At 33.9% G+C, this 17,503-nt stretch overlaps 1 protein-coding gene across 1 annotated transcript; it reads left to right on the plus strand.

Moving 5' to 3' along the window:
- Positions 1-12,180: 12,180 nt before the first annotated feature.
- On the plus strand, positions 12,181-14,933 carry LOC125817153 (pyruvate decarboxylase 1). The gene is made up of 6 exons (XM_049496714.1): positions 12,181-12,699; positions 12,821-12,984; positions 13,526-14,176; positions 14,275-14,392; positions 14,476-14,664; positions 14,763-14,933. The coding sequence occupies exons 1-6, from the start codon at positions 12,181-12,183 to the stop codon at positions 14,931-14,933; spliced, it is 1,812 nt and encodes a 603-aa protein (XP_049352671.1).
- Positions 14,934-17,503: the final 2,570 nt, after the last annotated feature.

The following is a 17,503-nucleotide window of genomic DNA, read 5'->3' on the forward strand; positions in this document are numbered from 1 at the left end:
TAATAGTTTTATAACTTACAAAAATTTTATAATTATAAGAAACATATCATATAAAAAATCCAAATTACATGTTTAAACAAAATTTTAACTCCATTTCATTATTTTATATCATGACTTCATATCGTCTGGCCAACGACACTAAACATAATTATCCGTCCGATCAATAAACTACCCTATTCATGAGTGGTATTCTGATTTGGTTGGCCTTTTTGTCTACAAGCAAAGGCGTATCCAAGATTTCCGCAAGATGGGTGCACAATTACAAAAAAATGTATCTTAAATATAAATTTGATCGGTCTGACTTTTAGGATTTTAATATGAACCATTAAATTTTAAAAATTATAGGTCCAAAACATATAATGCTACTAGTTTTAAATTTTAATATACACATTTGATTTAATTATATAAAAATTTTACAGTGCTAATTATTTTAGGAATTTTCAATGTAACACACTTGAAAATTTTGAAAGATTAAAGGAAAAAAACAAAAGAATAATTAGTTGAAACGCCAAAAGTGTAACCAATAACCACTTAGAGAGGTGTTAATAAAAGACAAGATAGAAATAAGATTTAAATTTATATCTTCACTTAGAGGGGTGCACCCAATCATCATCGTATTATTATATGATACTTTGAAAGTGGGTTCACACATCTATATTTAAATATTTTATAAAAAATATAACACTACTATATATGATCTAGAGAGGGGAGCATGGGTTCACGTGAACCCACGGCACCCCCTCTAGATGCGCCCATGTCTACAAGCAAGAATCTTTGAATATTTTGTTTCCCATGTGAGGGTGGGGGCAGCTAGTTTGACTGGTAGCAGCCTATTAGACGACGACACGTAGAGGATGCGCATGTAAGACACGTGTAAATCTTTACAGAAGAGAATACCTTGACCTACAAGTCTAAATCATGAGGAGGTCATAAATAGTTACTTTTTCTGTTACCCCAACAGGGACACAATTCGATATTTAATAAATTCAATATTTTAAAATTAAAATTTAGAAATTATATAAAAAAATTATAAATCATTTTGTCATATAAATATGATTATAGAAATTATCTAAAAAATATTGATTAAAAATTCATATAATTTGACTAAAAACTATAAATATATTAGAACGAATGAAATAATAACAAATTAAAGAAAAACAATTTGTATTTCAACGATGAATGGGAGTTGGCTGTCAAATAAGGGACTTGTTGGTGAGTGAATCTAAGGGAGTAAATGGTATTTGACCTTTTAAATAAAAGAAAAAGGAAAAACGTGTAAAGCAATTCACCGATTAAAGCGAAATATAAATCGATGCAAAATGAAAAATGAAGAATGGTATGTGATAAAATATTTCTTTATTTGAATTTATTTGTCTTACTTTACGAGAAATGAAAAAATATAAAACATTAAAGTACCTCACCAATTAGAGCTAAATATAAATCGATGTAAAGTGAACAATAATATTTGATAAAAATTTAACTTTCCTTATTTGAATTTTTATGTCTTACTTTACCAGAAAGGACAAAAGGAAAAATGTGTAAAACAACTCGCCAATCAACGCTAAATATAAACGTGCAAAACAACTCACCAATCAAAGCTAAATATAAATCAATCCAAATTGAAAAATGATACTCCATTTGATAAAAATTTACTTATTTTGTTTGAATTTGTATGTCTTGCTTTAGAAGAAAGGAAAAAAAAAACGTGTAAAGTAACTTACCAACTTACTCAGTAATCAATCAAATATAAATCGATGGTTGATCATGTTTCGTTGGAAAAAAAAAGGATTCAAAGTGAAAAATGATATTTGAAATAATTTAGTGTTTTTAATTATGAATATAAATTAGAGCTATTTTTTGATTTTTTGTGAGTAATTTAAACTGAAAAAATGAAAACACTTATTTTGATTGTTTTTTAAATTTTTGAAAATTTTGAAATTCAACTTCATATTGTGTTTTGTAGTTTATGACCACATGTGAAAATTTTGAAGTCATGATTTCCTTTTTTAGAGTCAAACGATAAGAACTTTGACTAACATTTTACGATGTATTTTTCATAATATTGATATGTAAAAAATTGCAATTTATACTACTTTTCGTATGGTTTTTGAATATCTAAAGTTTTTGTTTAAAATTATGAATTAATGTAATTTAACTTGAAAAATTAGTCAAATTGACTTTCGAAAAACACAACATGACAACTAAAAGTGGACGGGCAAGAAATTGTTTGGCTCTCGAATTTCATTTATATCACATAAATGGAGACAATAAATTAACATATATTGGATTTGGGACCGTGCTGGCACGGACACAAATACCTAGTAATATGAGAGAGTTTTATGTCGAAGCAGACACATCTTCATCGACGCGTCTGTCTCAGCAAGGACATTTTAAAAAAAAATATTTTTTTGTTTTTACTTTAATATAATTAATATACAATTTTGTTAAAATTATGGGACCTGCTTTAACTATCTTTAGTTATAACTTTATTATTTTGAATGTCCTTAAAAAATCAACTATCGATAATGAAAATTATTTTAAATGTGGACACCTCAATAGACCTCTACACGTAAAAAAAAGAGAAAATTTACTACCACACAAATATATATTATAATTTATTTCAGTATAAAAATTTAAAATATTTTAATCAATACCACTTAAAATTTATAAATATTAATAATATTTATCAGGTATATATTTTATATTAAATGGGATGATTTCATATCATCTAATTAATATCATTTAAAATTTATGAACAAATATTGAGCTCATATAGCGCAAAATTTCGTAACTAGTATTTCAGATAGGCCCGTCTTTGCGCTGGCCGAAAAACGGCTACGACCCATGTGCATCAGCCAAATTCACGAGAGAAATTATGGAAATAAAATGTACTCACTTTTTTCCTAATATTATTACGTCTTTCCTATAAGCTTTTACTACTATTAGATTTTATACATATATATATATATATATTTGATTTGACGTGCTATATGAATCAACGTTTTAGAATACCATGTTCAATTTGATACGACAATTCGATTTATAGTAGCACGTATTTTTCAAACTAGTGTTACGTAGAGGAATCATCATTTTAAATCGAATGAATTTCATTCAACCGTCTTAGCCTTTTAAATTTAGGAAAAAATACTTATTTTTGACCATTAAAATGGGATAATTTTAGGGAAAAAACGATCTTGTCCCAGTGCACAAACGATATGATATGGTGATATTTGACACGAGCATTCGTTTACGAAAGGTGTTGGGATTTAAGTAGTCTTGATGATTGATGAAGAAAGATGAAACACGTAAGTCAACATGGTCCAAAGGTACGCTGTCATGAGCAGATGAATTCGGGCAAGCTTTTAAAGTGAGTAAAGACAAGAGTGCAAAAATCAAGAAATGAATAATACTAATTTCGTGATAAGACTAAACAAATATATGTTGAATTGAAGAGTTGGAGTTAGAATACAACACAAAAGAATCAAAGAGTTTGATTTAAAAAAGGAGTTTCATATGAAGTAGAATTCTAAGTCAAAAGAGTTTGAATTGATGAGGAGTTTGTACTTGTGCTGAAGAGTTGGAGTTTGACTACAACACAAAAGAATCAATGAATTTGATTTGAAGAATGAGTCTAAAGAAAAGGGTCTATTTTTTGTTTGATTTGTACATGTGCTGAGCTGAATTGTTGTGCTTAAAAGAAGCAAAGTCGTTCATAATACTTGTGCACTTACAGAGCAAAAGAGGACAATTGAAAAATTGACCTCGCAAGTGTTACAAGCGGAAGGAACACATCGAAGAACCAAATCCTATTACAAAGTTTATGTATTAAAAGTTTTTCTTATTAAGTCTTGTTGTAATCTTAGTTCAGTGAGTTATAAATTGAATTAGGAGTGTTGTCTTCAAGTTGAGATAACTCAATCTAGGAGGATTGTATTGAAGTTTAGGAATTAGAGTTAGTTCCTAAGATAGCAAGAGTTGTAATTTGAATTTATCACTTGAAGTTTAGGAATTAGAGTTAGTTCTTTAGGTCACTGAGTTTGTAATCTTAAACTATTGAGGCTTAGTGATTTAGTGAAGTTGGAGTTAAATTATGTAGGGGCACAAGTAGTGATTTTTTACACCTTTTGAGCCGAGTGTTTTCCACATAAAAATATTGTGTCTATTTTTACTTATGATTCTTACTGCTTTGTTGGAACACATTATGCCACATGTTTCACACTTAAGCGAAAAGTTAAATTAGTAACTAAACTCTAGGTCTTGTACTAGATATCAAACTACACAACAATGGTGAACATCTAATCAAAGAACAACAGAGAAGCCATAATTGGCAATTGAGAGAAACAGTTTACAGAATCTGAAATTTGAGAAAATGTGAACTCACACTTTGTGTATTGCTCGATACAGATATATATACACAAGAATGTAATCTTGACAGCTGTATCCAACTAAGCAAAAGTAGAAGATAAGAGAAGAAAATATCCTAACTAACTTTCTGATTCCCTAACCAACTTGATGTGACAGCCTAACTAACAATCTAACTAATTGACTAGCTACGGTAATTAACACTAGTTACAACTAATTACAATGCATAATTAGATTGTTAATACCCCTCCTCAAGTTGGTAGTGATGATCTCACAGCCAACTTGCCAAGGACTGCTGAATGTTTGACACCAGTAAGTGCCTTTGTAAGGATGTCTGCTAGTTGCTCAGTAGTGGAAACGTGATGAAGGGAGATGAGCCCCTCCTGAAGTTTATTGCGTACAAAATGACAATCAACTTCGATGTGTTTGGTCCTTTCATGGAATACAGGGTTGTGAGCTATATGAATAGCAGACTGACTATCACAAAAAACAGGGATTGGAGAAGGATCAGATATAGTCAATTCAGTAATCAACCTGTGAAGCCAAACCAATTCACCTACAACTTTTCTGAGAGATCTGTATTCTGCTTCTGCAGAGGATAATGAGATGGTCTCTTGTTTCTTTGATTTCCAGCTGATTGGGCTATTTCCAAGTAGAATCAAGTAGCCACTGACTGATCTTCTTGAGTCTGGGCAGGATGCCCAGTCTGAGTCACAGTATGCCTTAATTGAGCAATCAGGATCTCTGGACAAATGAAAACCCAAGGTTGGATCTTGTTTCAAGTATCTAAGAAGATGAAAAGCTGCTTGGAGGTGTGGAGTTCTGGGGTCCTGCATGAATTGGCTCAAGTGTTGAACACCAAAGGCTATGTCCAATCTAGTGTTGGTAAGAAAATTCAATTTTCCCACTAGTTTTCTATAATATGTGGGATCAGGAAGTGGAGTTCCCTCTTTGGCTCTGAGCTTGACAGTTGGATCAAGAGGAGAAGAAAGTGAGCTATAATTGAAACAATCATATTCCTTTAATAGATCCAGCACAAATTTCCTTTGAGAGACAAGAACCCCTCCTGGTATGTCAAGTATTTCTAACCCCAGAAAGTAATGTAATCAACCAAGATCTTTGATTTTAAATGTACTGTCCAAGTAGGCCTTGAGATGTGTGATTTCAGTGATGTCTGTACCAGTGAGGATAACATCATCAACATAGATTGCAACAAAAACTACTAAGGAACCAGACTTTTTGTAGAAAGAGAATAATCATGATGTGAATGGACATATCCTCTGAGTGATAAAGCTTCAGTCAACTTGGCATACCACTGTCGACTAGCTTGTTTAAGGCCATAAATAGACTTATTGAGTTTGCATACCAACCCTAAGTCATCTACAGCAAGCCCTTGTGGTAGTTTCATGTATACTTCTTCATGGAGATCACCATGAAGGAATGCATTATTCACATCAAGTTGAAACATATCCCAACCTTTCTTGACAGCACATGCAATCAAGGTCCTCACAGTGGTCATCTTGACTACTGGGGAGTAAGTTTCTGTGTAATCGACACCAGCTTGTTGAGTGTACCCCTTAACCACTAGTCTGGCCTTAAACCTTTCAATACTGCCATCAGATTTGTGCTTCACTTTGTACACCCACCTACAACCAATTGCTTGCTTTCCTGCAGGTAATCTCACAAGATCCCAAGTATTATTCGCATAGAGTGCATCAAATTCTTGTATCATGGCCTTTTGCCAAGCAGGACTTAATGCTGCCTCCTCATAAGATGAAGGTTCACTATCATGACAAATGTTTTCAACCACTGATTGACTGGTGGAGGCAATGACATTAGGAGAAATGTGGTGGTGTTTAGTGAACAAGGCATTGAGAGAAAGAGCACTGGAAATAGATTGTGTGGGAGCAGGGGTCTTTAAAGTAGGGATAGAAAAAATGTAATCCTTCAAGTGTGAAGGAAGCTTATTCTCTCTTTGTGATCTCTTTTGCAGTACTGCAGGAGGAGAAGACAGTGTGAGAGTAGGCTGATTGTGAGAGAGGGAATGAGGATGGTGTGACACATTTGAATTAGTAGGAATCATATCTGTGTTTTGATTTAACAAAGTATTATCAGGTATTGGTTCAATACAATCAGAGAAATCAGAGGAAGAAACTGTTCTAAGAACAGAAGGAAAAGTGCATTTTTCAGGAGTCAAAGTAAAAGGAAATATATTCTCATGAAATACTACATCCCTAGACACATGTATTCTTTTTGTGGCAAGACTCATCACCTTATATCCTTTTGTTTCGAAGGGGTAACCTACAAATATGTGAGGAGTGGTTCTGGGTTGAAGTTTGTCCCTCTGAACTTTGGGTAGTGTGGGATAGCATAAACACCCAAATGATCTTAGCTGACTGTAGGTTGGCTTTTTCTTATATAGGACTTCATAAGGACATTTATTTTTGAGGTAGGTTGAAGGGAGTCTGTTTATGAGATGTGTTGCTGTAAGTATGCATTAACCCCAGTATTTCATGGGAAGTTTTGATTGAAATAGGAGAGCTCTTGCTGTTTCCAGCAAGTACTTATGCTTCCTTTCCACTATGCTATTTTGTTGGGGTGTATAGGGACAACTCCTTTGATGTATTATACCTTTGGTTTGAAAAAAGAAACTTGTTTCAGTGTTATTAAACTCCAGCCTATTGTCTGTCCTGACACCTTTAATTGTGGTTTGGAACTGATTTTCTGCCATACTTACAAAGTTTTTAAAAACCTATAAGGCATTACTTTTGGTGCTCAATAAGTGAGTCCAAGTAGACCTACTATAGTCATCTACCATGGTGATGAAATATTTGTAATTGTCATGTGTGGGTATATGGTAAGGACCCCAGAGGTCAACATGGAGGAGTTCAAAAATGGTATTAGAATGTGTGGTACTTTGACTAAAAGGTAGTCTTTCTTGTCTTGCCATGGGGCAAATGGTACACAAAAAGGGTTGTTTAGCAGAAAAACTAGCTGGAATTGTAGGTATATTTCTCATCTTTGCAAAAGGCACATGGCCAAGTCTATTGTGCCACAACAAGTCTACAGTATGTGTAGTAGAAGTAGTGTAAGAGTTATTGCCTTTTAACACATTTTGATCATTATCAGAAGTGGAAGAACATACAAAAGTATCAGTGCATTTATTTGCAAAGCAAGGATAACATTCAGCAGAAATGTTCTTATCATTTGAAACTTTACTACTAAGACTAGAAAAAGAAGGATTGATACAGCAACAAGTGGAGGATTTAACATTGTTCTTCAGACATCTTGAACAAAGGAAATAAAGCCCTTCTCTGCTATTACCAAGCACCTGAGGCCTCTTCACTGAAGGGGCCTGTAACAAACAAGATGCACTAGTGAACAAAACTGTGCAATTCATGGAAAGAGTCAAAGAATGAACTGAAACTAGATTGTATTTAAAAGAAGGCACATATAATACTTTGTGTAAAACAATTTCAGATGTGATCACTGCATCACCAAATTCTGTCACTCTAACTTTGTATCCATTAGGCAAAGAAACAAGCATAGGGTAAGGCATGGTTTGGATGTTGGTCAGAGAGGATCTGTTAAAGGTTATATGGTTTGATACCCCCGAGTCAATGATCCACAAGTCAGCACTTGATTTAAAACATTCACATGAAGATTTGCCAAAATCTACAGAGGAAGAACATACTACAATACCTGCAAAGTTCACAGAACCAGCACCTGTGTTCGAGTTAGTTGAATCCTCTCCCTCGACTCGAAAATGCTGCAGGAGATTCATGATATGAGCATATTGATCCTTAGTAAGTATGGCATTTTGCTTATGATTAACCTGTGGACAGTTTTCTCCTTGAGCTGGCATCATGTCATCAGGAGATCCATGCATATTAGCCACAACTCTCTTTCCCTTATATTCATGATTGTTGTTCTGTCTAACATAAAATCCATTGTTCCTGTTAGCCTGGTTGTTGTGTCCTTGTGGATATCCATTTAACTTGTAGCATTTCTCCTTGATATGTCCCGTCTTTTTGCAGAAATCACAAAACATAACATTCCTATTGCTACTGCTGCCTGAGTGATAATTGGATCCTCCATAGTTATTGTTATTTCCTGAGGTACTGTTACTTCCAGAATAGTTGTTGTTGGAGAATGATGTCTTGTAGTTCCTTCCTGCTGGGCCCTTTCCATTACTATTGGAAGTATTTACACTCAAAGAAGATGACTCCATAGGAACTCGACTAGAAGGTCTAAATTCTCTCTGTTTCTCCTCTTGGATCAGTAAAGAGAAAGCCTGCGCCATGGATGGAAGAGGATTCATCATAAGAATGTTACCTCTTACCACAGTGTATGCCTCATTCATCCCCATAAAAAACTGTACCAAACGTCTATCTTGTTCTGCTCTGTGTAGCCCATCCTTGGCTCCACAAGTGCAAGTGCAAGTGCAAGAGCACTGATTTCTCATATTCAGAGTATTCAATTCTTCCCAAAGCTTTTTGATTCTAGTGTAATAGACAGTGATGTCCAAATTTCCTTGTGTGAGATCATTAATTTCCTTCTGGATCTGATATAACTTTGCTTCATTAGTCTGATCATACCTATCTTCAAGTTCTTTCCAAAGCTCCACTGAATCATTAACGTATTCCACACTATCTGAAATCTCCTTAGTGAGGGAATTTAAGATCCAGGAAGTTACCATATCGTCACATCGTTGCCATTGACATGACTGAAGTGAATTCGCAGTTGGTTTACCACAGCTACCATCGATGAACCCGAGCTTGTTCTTCACTGACAAAGCTCGCATGGCTCCTCTTCTCCAGGATCGATATCCTGTGCCATCGAATTGAACTGGAACTAGTACCATTCCAGGGCTATCGGAGGGATGCACATAGAGAGCACTGCTCGCATCACCACTAGTAGAAGTTCCCTCTGTTGAAGGAATATTTTCAGCACCTGTCATGGTAAAAAGTCAACTAGAAAGATGAACGAAAAATTCAAATCGAAAGAGACGAGAGCAAGCTAGGCTCTGATACCATATCAAACTACACAACAATGAGCATCTAATCAAAGAACAACAGAGAAGCCATAATTGGCAATTGAGAGAAGCAGTTTACAGAATCTGAAATTTGAGAAAATGTGAACTCACACTTTGTGTATTACTCGATACAGATATATATACACAAGAATGTAATCTTGACAGCTGTATCCAACTAAGCAAAAGTAGAAGATAAGAGAAGAAAATATCCTAACTAACTTTCTGATTCCCTAACCAACTTGATGTGACAGCCTAACTAACAATCTAACTAATTGACTAGCTACGGTAATTAACACTAGTTACAACTAATTACAATGCATAATTAGATTGTTAATACTAGAATATCAAAAGGCTAGTTAAGAAATATTGAATGGATACAAACCTAGGGATGAAGATTGACTCAGAAAGGATTTCAAAGATCGGAACCTCACTAGCATAGTCCGCTTAGCCTCGGCAAGGCAGGATTCGGGTATGAAAACAACCACCGACGATAAAGATATATAAGATAAGCTTGTCAACATGAAAATCACAAAAAAGACTGAGATTCTCGTTAGCTAGTGTGCAATTGAATAGTTAGTGGTTAAGTGGGAAACTGAGAGAGGGGAAGATAAGCTTGTCAACACCTAAATCACAAAAGAGACTGAAATTCTCGTTAGCTAATGCGCAATTGAATAGTTAGTGGTTAAGTGAAAGACCGAGAGAGGGGCGAGCCCTATAACAATTGCCTAGTTCGTTCTCTATATGAATGGTCCGTTAGACATCTATGTTAAAAGTAAATATAAACTATTTGTTAGACGATAACAACAAAGATATATATGCACCATTTCTTTAATGAAAAATATATATCAACTTTAAATTACAAAATTGAGGGACATATTTGCCTTTTTTCCCTCTAACAAATTTGAAGATGAGTATTCAAAATTGATTTGTAGAAATATGGGAGGAGAATAATTAATGTATACTCTTTGTGTTCCATTTTATATTAACATGCATTTTGTTTAATTTTTATCAAAAGAATTAATGATAATTTTTTATATTTATATTTTTTGTTTTACTTTTAATAACATGCTATTATAATCATCAAAATATTATGCATGCCCTTCCCTTGAATCGCTCACCTCAAGTCCCAACACGTTTTCCATAAAACAATAATTTAAATTAAATTCTCACTTCATCACCAACCAAGTGATATACATTTTAAATTTATGTTTAATAACTATAATAAAATGATTTAATTTGATATATTTCGTACATCTTATTTAACTGTTGCCTTAACTCTTTTTTTTTGGTTAATTAACTTTGATTAATCACCATATGAAATATTTACAAAGCAAAGAGTTTCTACGGTCTTTGGCTGTTCCTTACCACTGAATCATCAATCAGTTTTATTAAAGGGTTTAATGTTACTGGTTCGTCCAAATCCCTTGTTAGCTCCTCCCCCTGCCTACCGGAACCAAGAAAGCTAAACTCAGCTATACTCTACGTATACTAAGATGTTTGGTCACGAATTATTTTCATTTTTTCCTCAACTCCGAAAGACATATTTAATCTTAAAATTCCGAAATTTAACTTCAAGTTAAATTTTAGAACTTTCAAAAAATTAAAAAATAAATTATTCAAAATAAACTCTAATTTTTAATATTATTTTTTACTTTAAAAATAATTTTTTTTTCCAAATTTCACAATTAAAAAGCAACTCAGCAATCAAAGGCGCGCAAACTCGACGGCAAATATGATTTGAATATTCAAGTTCCACACAATTCCAGTCAGCATTTTGTCAACCAGCTTAAGCCATATTTCACAGTCATGTTACGTATATTCATAAGCCAATTTTGGATTTAAAGACTTTAAGGTGTATTAATATTACTTTTCAGCTAATTAAAATAAAAATATTGAAAAAAGCTTTAGCTAAATTCAAAACGTGATCTCATGAATAATTCCTTCAGTTTGTACGAATAACACAAGAACACTTACATATTTTTTTTGGGTGTATGGTTAATTATATTCTAATTTCTCTCAATTTTTTCAAAATATATACATAATTTTTTTTTGGCCAAAGTCATCTGCGGCCCCTTAAAGTTGTCCGCATAATTCATTTAAACACCTCAACTAGAGCCAGTACCTATTGAACACCTAAAGTATTTAAATTGTGTATCTATTAAGCACAAAATACTGATGTGGCAAAAAACGTGTTCTTCACCTTCCATGAGCGCGTATAGATACCAACAAATGATATTTTCCTCTCTTTTTTTCCTGAAAAAGTACACTTATTAGCTTTATTATCATTGACATTAATTAATAAAGAAATAAAAAAAAACTAACAATTAAAAAAAACGTCTTCATTGTTTTATTGGTACACCTGCTATGTATTTGCGTTTGAGCTACACGCGATTTTGCTTTTCAACTTATTTTCATTTTGTGTCCAATAGATATAAATTTCTTAAGGTTAAAGTGTTCAATAGGTATTAGTCCTAGTTGAGGTGTCTAAATGAATTATGCGGACAACTTTAGGGGGCCGCAGATGACTTTGGCCTTTTTTTTTAAATTAACAGTTGCACTTACACCTTCACTTATAAGTATGAATCCGCCTGTCTGTATACTCTCATTTACACTTTTTAACAATACCATGAATCTGCCCCTTGTTTCTTCATAATCCAAACACTATATAAAGCTTCTCAACTCCCTCCATTTCTCTTACTCACAAAACAAAACAAAACAAAACAAAACAAAACAAAACAATTTCTTCATAATAACCTCTCCACGAGAATTCTGATTTATAAATAATGGACTTCAAAATCGGTGCAATCGACACTTGCAAGCCCATAAATGGCGACATAGCAAATGTACCAACCAATAAAGCCGTTACAATCCAAAACTCCACCATTCCATTCAATTCCCCTGACTCAACACTCGGCCGTCACCTCGCCCGCCGTTTAGTCCAAATCGGAGTAACCGACGTTTTCTCCGTTCCCGGTGATTTCAACTTGACACTTCTCGATCATCTCATAGCTGAACCCGAACTTAACCTTATAGGTTGTTGTAATGAGCTAAATGCCGGTTATGCTGCTGATGGATATGCTAGGGCACGGGGAATTGGGGCTTGTGTTGTTACCTTCACCGTCGGTGGATTAAGTATTGTTAATGCAATTGCTGGTGCTTATAGTGAAAATTTACCTTTGATTTGTATTGTTGGTGGACCTAATTCGAATGATTATGGAACTAATAGAATCCTTCATCATACTATTGGGTTACCTGATTTTAGTCAAGAGCTTCGTTGTTTTCAAACTGTTACTTGCTATCAGGTAGGTTCATCAATTTTACTACTCCGATGGCCTAAATTATGTGGCACTGTTAAAATTTCGAAATCTAAATTGTATGAAACCTGTTGTTTGATTTTAGAGTATTTTTTTCTGGGTTTTGCAGGCTGTGTTGAATAATTTAGACGATGCTCATGAACTGATTGATACTGCAATTTCCACATCTTTGAAAGAGAGTAAGCCGGTTTATATTAGTGTAGGATGTAATTTGCCCGGGATTCCACACCCTACTTTCAGTCGTGAACCAGTTCCGTTTTCCCTCTCTCCTAGGTAAAGTATTGTTTTCTACGTCTATTAGGAGAAAATATTTACGTCAAGTAGCTCATGTTTTGAGCTTGTTACACTTTTATATACTCCAGACATAATGTTGTATAATACTCATTGTATATTGGACACGCATATTTTGAAATGTTCCCTAAAATATATTCTTTGACCTTTGGTTATATTTTTTTAAAAAAAAAATTATGTTCTGATTGTAGACTCTGTTTTCATGATGAAGTCGTTTATCTACAATCTTGAACAGTAGATGCATCCACTCTCCTTTTATGTTGTATCTGCCTCTATTTAAGCAGGCCTGAAACTAGAAGCCTTGATATGGGTTCGGTCGAATCTAATAATTTTTGTTCAAATAGGGTGTTTGTATTAAGAAGTTTATTAAAATATCAAAAACTTTTAAGTTCAGAAACTAATTATTAACACTTGAAATTATCCTATAAAATTCATCAGAATCGTAAGGTTAAAATTCTGGCTTCGCCTCTGTGTTTTAAGTATCCGAGTTTCTTATTTTTTTTTATTTTTTTTTGTGGTATAGATTAAGTAATATGATGGGCTTGGAAGCAGCAGTGGAAGCAGCGGCTGAGTTCTTGAACAAAGCAGTAAAGCCAGTGCTTGTTGGAGGGCAAAATATGCGCGTTGCAAAGGCATGTGATGCTTTTGTTGAGCTGGCTGACAGCTGTGGTTACGCGGTGGCAGTGATGCCAGCCGCTAAAGGTTTGGTTCCGGAACACCATCCACATTTCTTAGGAACTTACTGGGGTGCAGTGAGCACGACCTTCTGTGCTGAAATTGTTGGATCTGCTGATGCGTACTTGTTTGCTGGACCAATTTTTAACGACTATAGTTCTGTTGGTTATTCTCTTCTTCTCAAGAAAGAGAAAGCGATCATTGTCCAGCCTGATCGTGTGACAATTGGGAACGGACCTGCATTTGGTTGTGTTCTGATGAGGGATTTCCTTTCCGCATTAGCAAAGAGATTAAAGCATAATCCAACTTCTTATGAGAATTATCATAGGATTTATGTTCCTGATGGACTTCCTTTCAAATGCGAGCCTAAGGAGGCATTAAGAGTTAATGTTCTATTTCAGCACATTCAGAATATGTTGACTGGTGAGAGTGCTGTGATTGCTGAGACGGGGGACTCGTGGTTCAACTGTCAGAAGCTGAAATTGCCACAAGGATGCGGGTAAGAACAGAACAAATCAACGCAAATTGCTGTCATTTTGGTATTTATTTCCATCATCATAACTAATGAGTTTTGTTCTTCTTGATTGTCATTTTTAGGTACGAGTTCCAAATGCAGTATGGATCTATCGGTTGGTCTGTTGGTGCAACTCTTGGTTATGCACAAGCTGCACCAGAAAAACGGGTGATTGCCTGCATCGGTGATGGTAGCTTTCAGGTAATTAACAATAGAGAAGAATGAATAGTTGACGTTCCCGGTGTGTGTAATCCAACTTTATCGCAAATGAAATGTACTTGCAGGTGACTGCTCAAGATATTTCAACAATGCTAAGGTGTGGGCAGAGGACCATTATATTTTTGATAAACAATGGTGGTTATACAATTGAAGTTGAGATCCATGATGGACCTTACAATGTGATCAAGAATTGGAACTACACAGGATTAGTCGATGCAATCCATAACGGAGAAGGAAAATGTTGGACAACTAAGGTGAGTGAAAGTTCAAATTTTCAATCATCGCCTTTGTTTTTTACTCTGAACCTTGAATGAAAGGATTTAAATATATTGCACGTCTTGATTGTATGTAGGTTTATTGTGAAGAAGAGTTGGTGGAAGCAATTGAAACAGCAAATGGAGCAAAGAAAGATTGTTTGTGTTTCATTGAAGTGATTGTCCACAAAGATGACACTAGCAAAGAGCTGCTTGAATGGGGTTCTAGGGTCTCAGCAGCTAATAGTCGTCCACCAAATCCACAGTAAAATTTCTACTTGTTCAAAGAATATTGAATTTACTGCAAAATTTTCTTGCAATTTGGGAGTTGCCACTATATGCTGTAATATTTTTTTCCCAGTGAGGGGTTGTATTCCACTAACATGGATGGTTGGTGTTGTGTTGTATTGTATTGTTATTTTAAATACGATGTTTATTTTCATTATTACTTAAATTCTATTGTATCGTATCGTTTAGATTTATTATTAGGTAACGACCAATTTGGTGTGATCGTGTCGTTACCTTAATATTTTCCTCTCTTTTTGTCTTTATTTATTATTTAATAATTATATTTCATCTTTTATCCTACATTTTCATAGTAGCTCTACCTTGCACCTCGTTTTTCTTGTAGGTTTATCATTCAAATTGTGGATGTGTGACATTATGTAATGATGGAAAACGATACAATTTATCCAAACATTGTATTCATTTAAACAATATAATACGATACAATACTATACGATACATTATGAAACAATACATAACAACCATTCACTCATACCATTTTATGCCTTAGCATAAATTATTTAATTTTTGAAATTTTGGGACTATTTTCATTTTCTGGAATTTTTTTTAATACGGATGATTTTTTTTAAATCTTCCAATGATTTTAGAATTTTTTTTTTTTTTAAAAAGAAATTAATGATGAAGCTGAAATTTGAGATGATTTCGTGAAGAATGGAAGATGTTGAAAATTTGGGAGTTGTTTATGTTCTTAATAAAAGAAGCAAAAAGTGTACATTTGATCCAAAAACTCCAATTGAAAAGAGTTAAACCTTGTTTGGGTGTAAAAAATGATTTAGCAAAACCGTAGTTAAAAAAAGGCATGAATGAACATTTTCTTTAACAACAATGACATATATGAGCCAAACTTTTAACATATGACATAAATAAGTCTTTTTTAAAAGTTTGATGACATATTTGATTTTTTTTCCCTTAAAAAAATATAATACGATTATATATGATTTCAGGAGGAAAACATAGATTCACGTAAACGCGGTGACCCCTCTCGGATACGTTGGCCTTTTTGTCGACAAGCAAGAATCTTGAATATTCTGTTCTCCATGTTAGGGTGGGGGCTGCTAATGGACTAGTAGAAGCCAATTAAACGAAGACACATGTCATATTAGGCGTGCATGTAAGACACACGTAAGTCTTAGAGAAGAAAATACCTTGACCTACAAGTCTAAAACCATGAGGAGGTCATAGATATTTACTTTTTCTGCTGCCTCAACACTACCACAATTTAATATTTGATTAATTAAAAATTTAAAGAAATTATTACACTTGTCATATAAATATGAGTAAAAATGTTGATCAGAGATTCATATAATTTGACTTTATAAAAGAAGTATTTTCTCGGTTCATTTTTAATTGTCACTGTTTAACTTGATACACTTATTAAGAAAATAATTATTGCTATAGAAATTTTATCAAGCTATCCTATTAAATGATGTTTAGTACTTTATTTGTCTCTAATTACTTGTCTAGTTTTCCTTTTTTAGTTGTCTCTTTTTATTTGTTCATTTTGATAAATCAAGAAAAGACAATTGTTTTACCTATTATATCCTCAATTAATTAATTTTGAAAAAACTACAACTTCTTGAAAATTTTAAATTATTAATTCATCCACTTCATAATTAATAGGATAAAATGATAAGCTCATTATGTCAATCATTATTTTTTTAATAGGTGTGTCAATTCAAAAGTGGACAAAATAATTGGGGACATAGGGAGTACTACATCTTAGAGAATGATTTGGAGAACAAATATTTAATGTCGTGGGTAAAACATGAAAAAAATAATTATTTTATTTTTTCTTGATATATCAAAAGTGATAGCTCACGTGATTTTATGTCGGTTAATAGTAGCTCCCACAGTCAGACTCCTCAGTGCATTTGACCTGATTTTCAGTTATACAACAATATTCAATCTCAACATGTTATGTTAGAAATCAGCACTTGATCATTGCATTCAGTTCAGTTCATTTCAGTATAATTCAATATTATTGTTATAATTCAGATTATGTCATTGCTTAGTTATGTTTTGTTCAACTTATAATGTTTGTTCAATATTCTATATCCTGCATGCTCAGTACATTCCAAGTACTGACGCATACTATGCGCTACATCCTTTCATGATGTAGGTTTATGTCCTCAACATTCAGATCACGCGTAGATTGATTCCCGATCCATACTCAACAACATCAGTGGTAAGTCCTCATACTTCGAGGACAATAGACATGTTTTCTATTTCAGTCTTTCATTTCGGTTTCAGTTTTGGTCCCCAGGTAACCCTAGTCAGTAGAGTCTTTTTCAGACATAGTTTTAGAGTCAGCTTTAGCATTTGAGTGATTGTTTAGTATCGCTATCAGGGGCGAACCTAAGTGGAGCCTAGGGGGTTCACCCGAACCCCTCGTCGAAAAATTACACTGTATATATAAGGTAGACTTCTGATTTTAAGCTTATAGATAGTAAAATGAACCCCCTCAACAACCAAAAGAGGAGCGTGGCTCACTGTCAAGGGGGTTCATTGCTAAAATGCATGTTCAGAGTTCGAT

This window comes from Solanum verrucosum, unplaced genomic scaffold (assembly GCF_900185275.1).
Source record: "Solanum verrucosum unplaced genomic scaffold, falcon-dt-bn FXZP01000094.1, whole genome shotgun sequence".
Taxonomy (NCBI): Eukaryota; Viridiplantae; Streptophyta; class Magnoliopsida; order Solanales; family Solanaceae; genus Solanum; species Solanum verrucosum.

Coding starts and splice junctions, on each gene's coding strand:
- LOC125817153 (XM_049496714.1), top strand. CDS start 12,181: ATGGACTTCAAAATCGGTGCAATCGACACTTGCAAGCCCATAAATGGC. Junction 12,700..12,820: donor AAACTGTTACTTGCTATCAG/GTAGGTTCATCA, acceptor TGGGTTTTGCAG/GCTGTGTTGAATAATTTAGA. Junction 14,393..14,475: donor TCGGTGATGGTAGCTTTCAG/GTAATTAACAAT, acceptor ATGTACTTGCAG/GTGACTGCTCAAGATATTTC.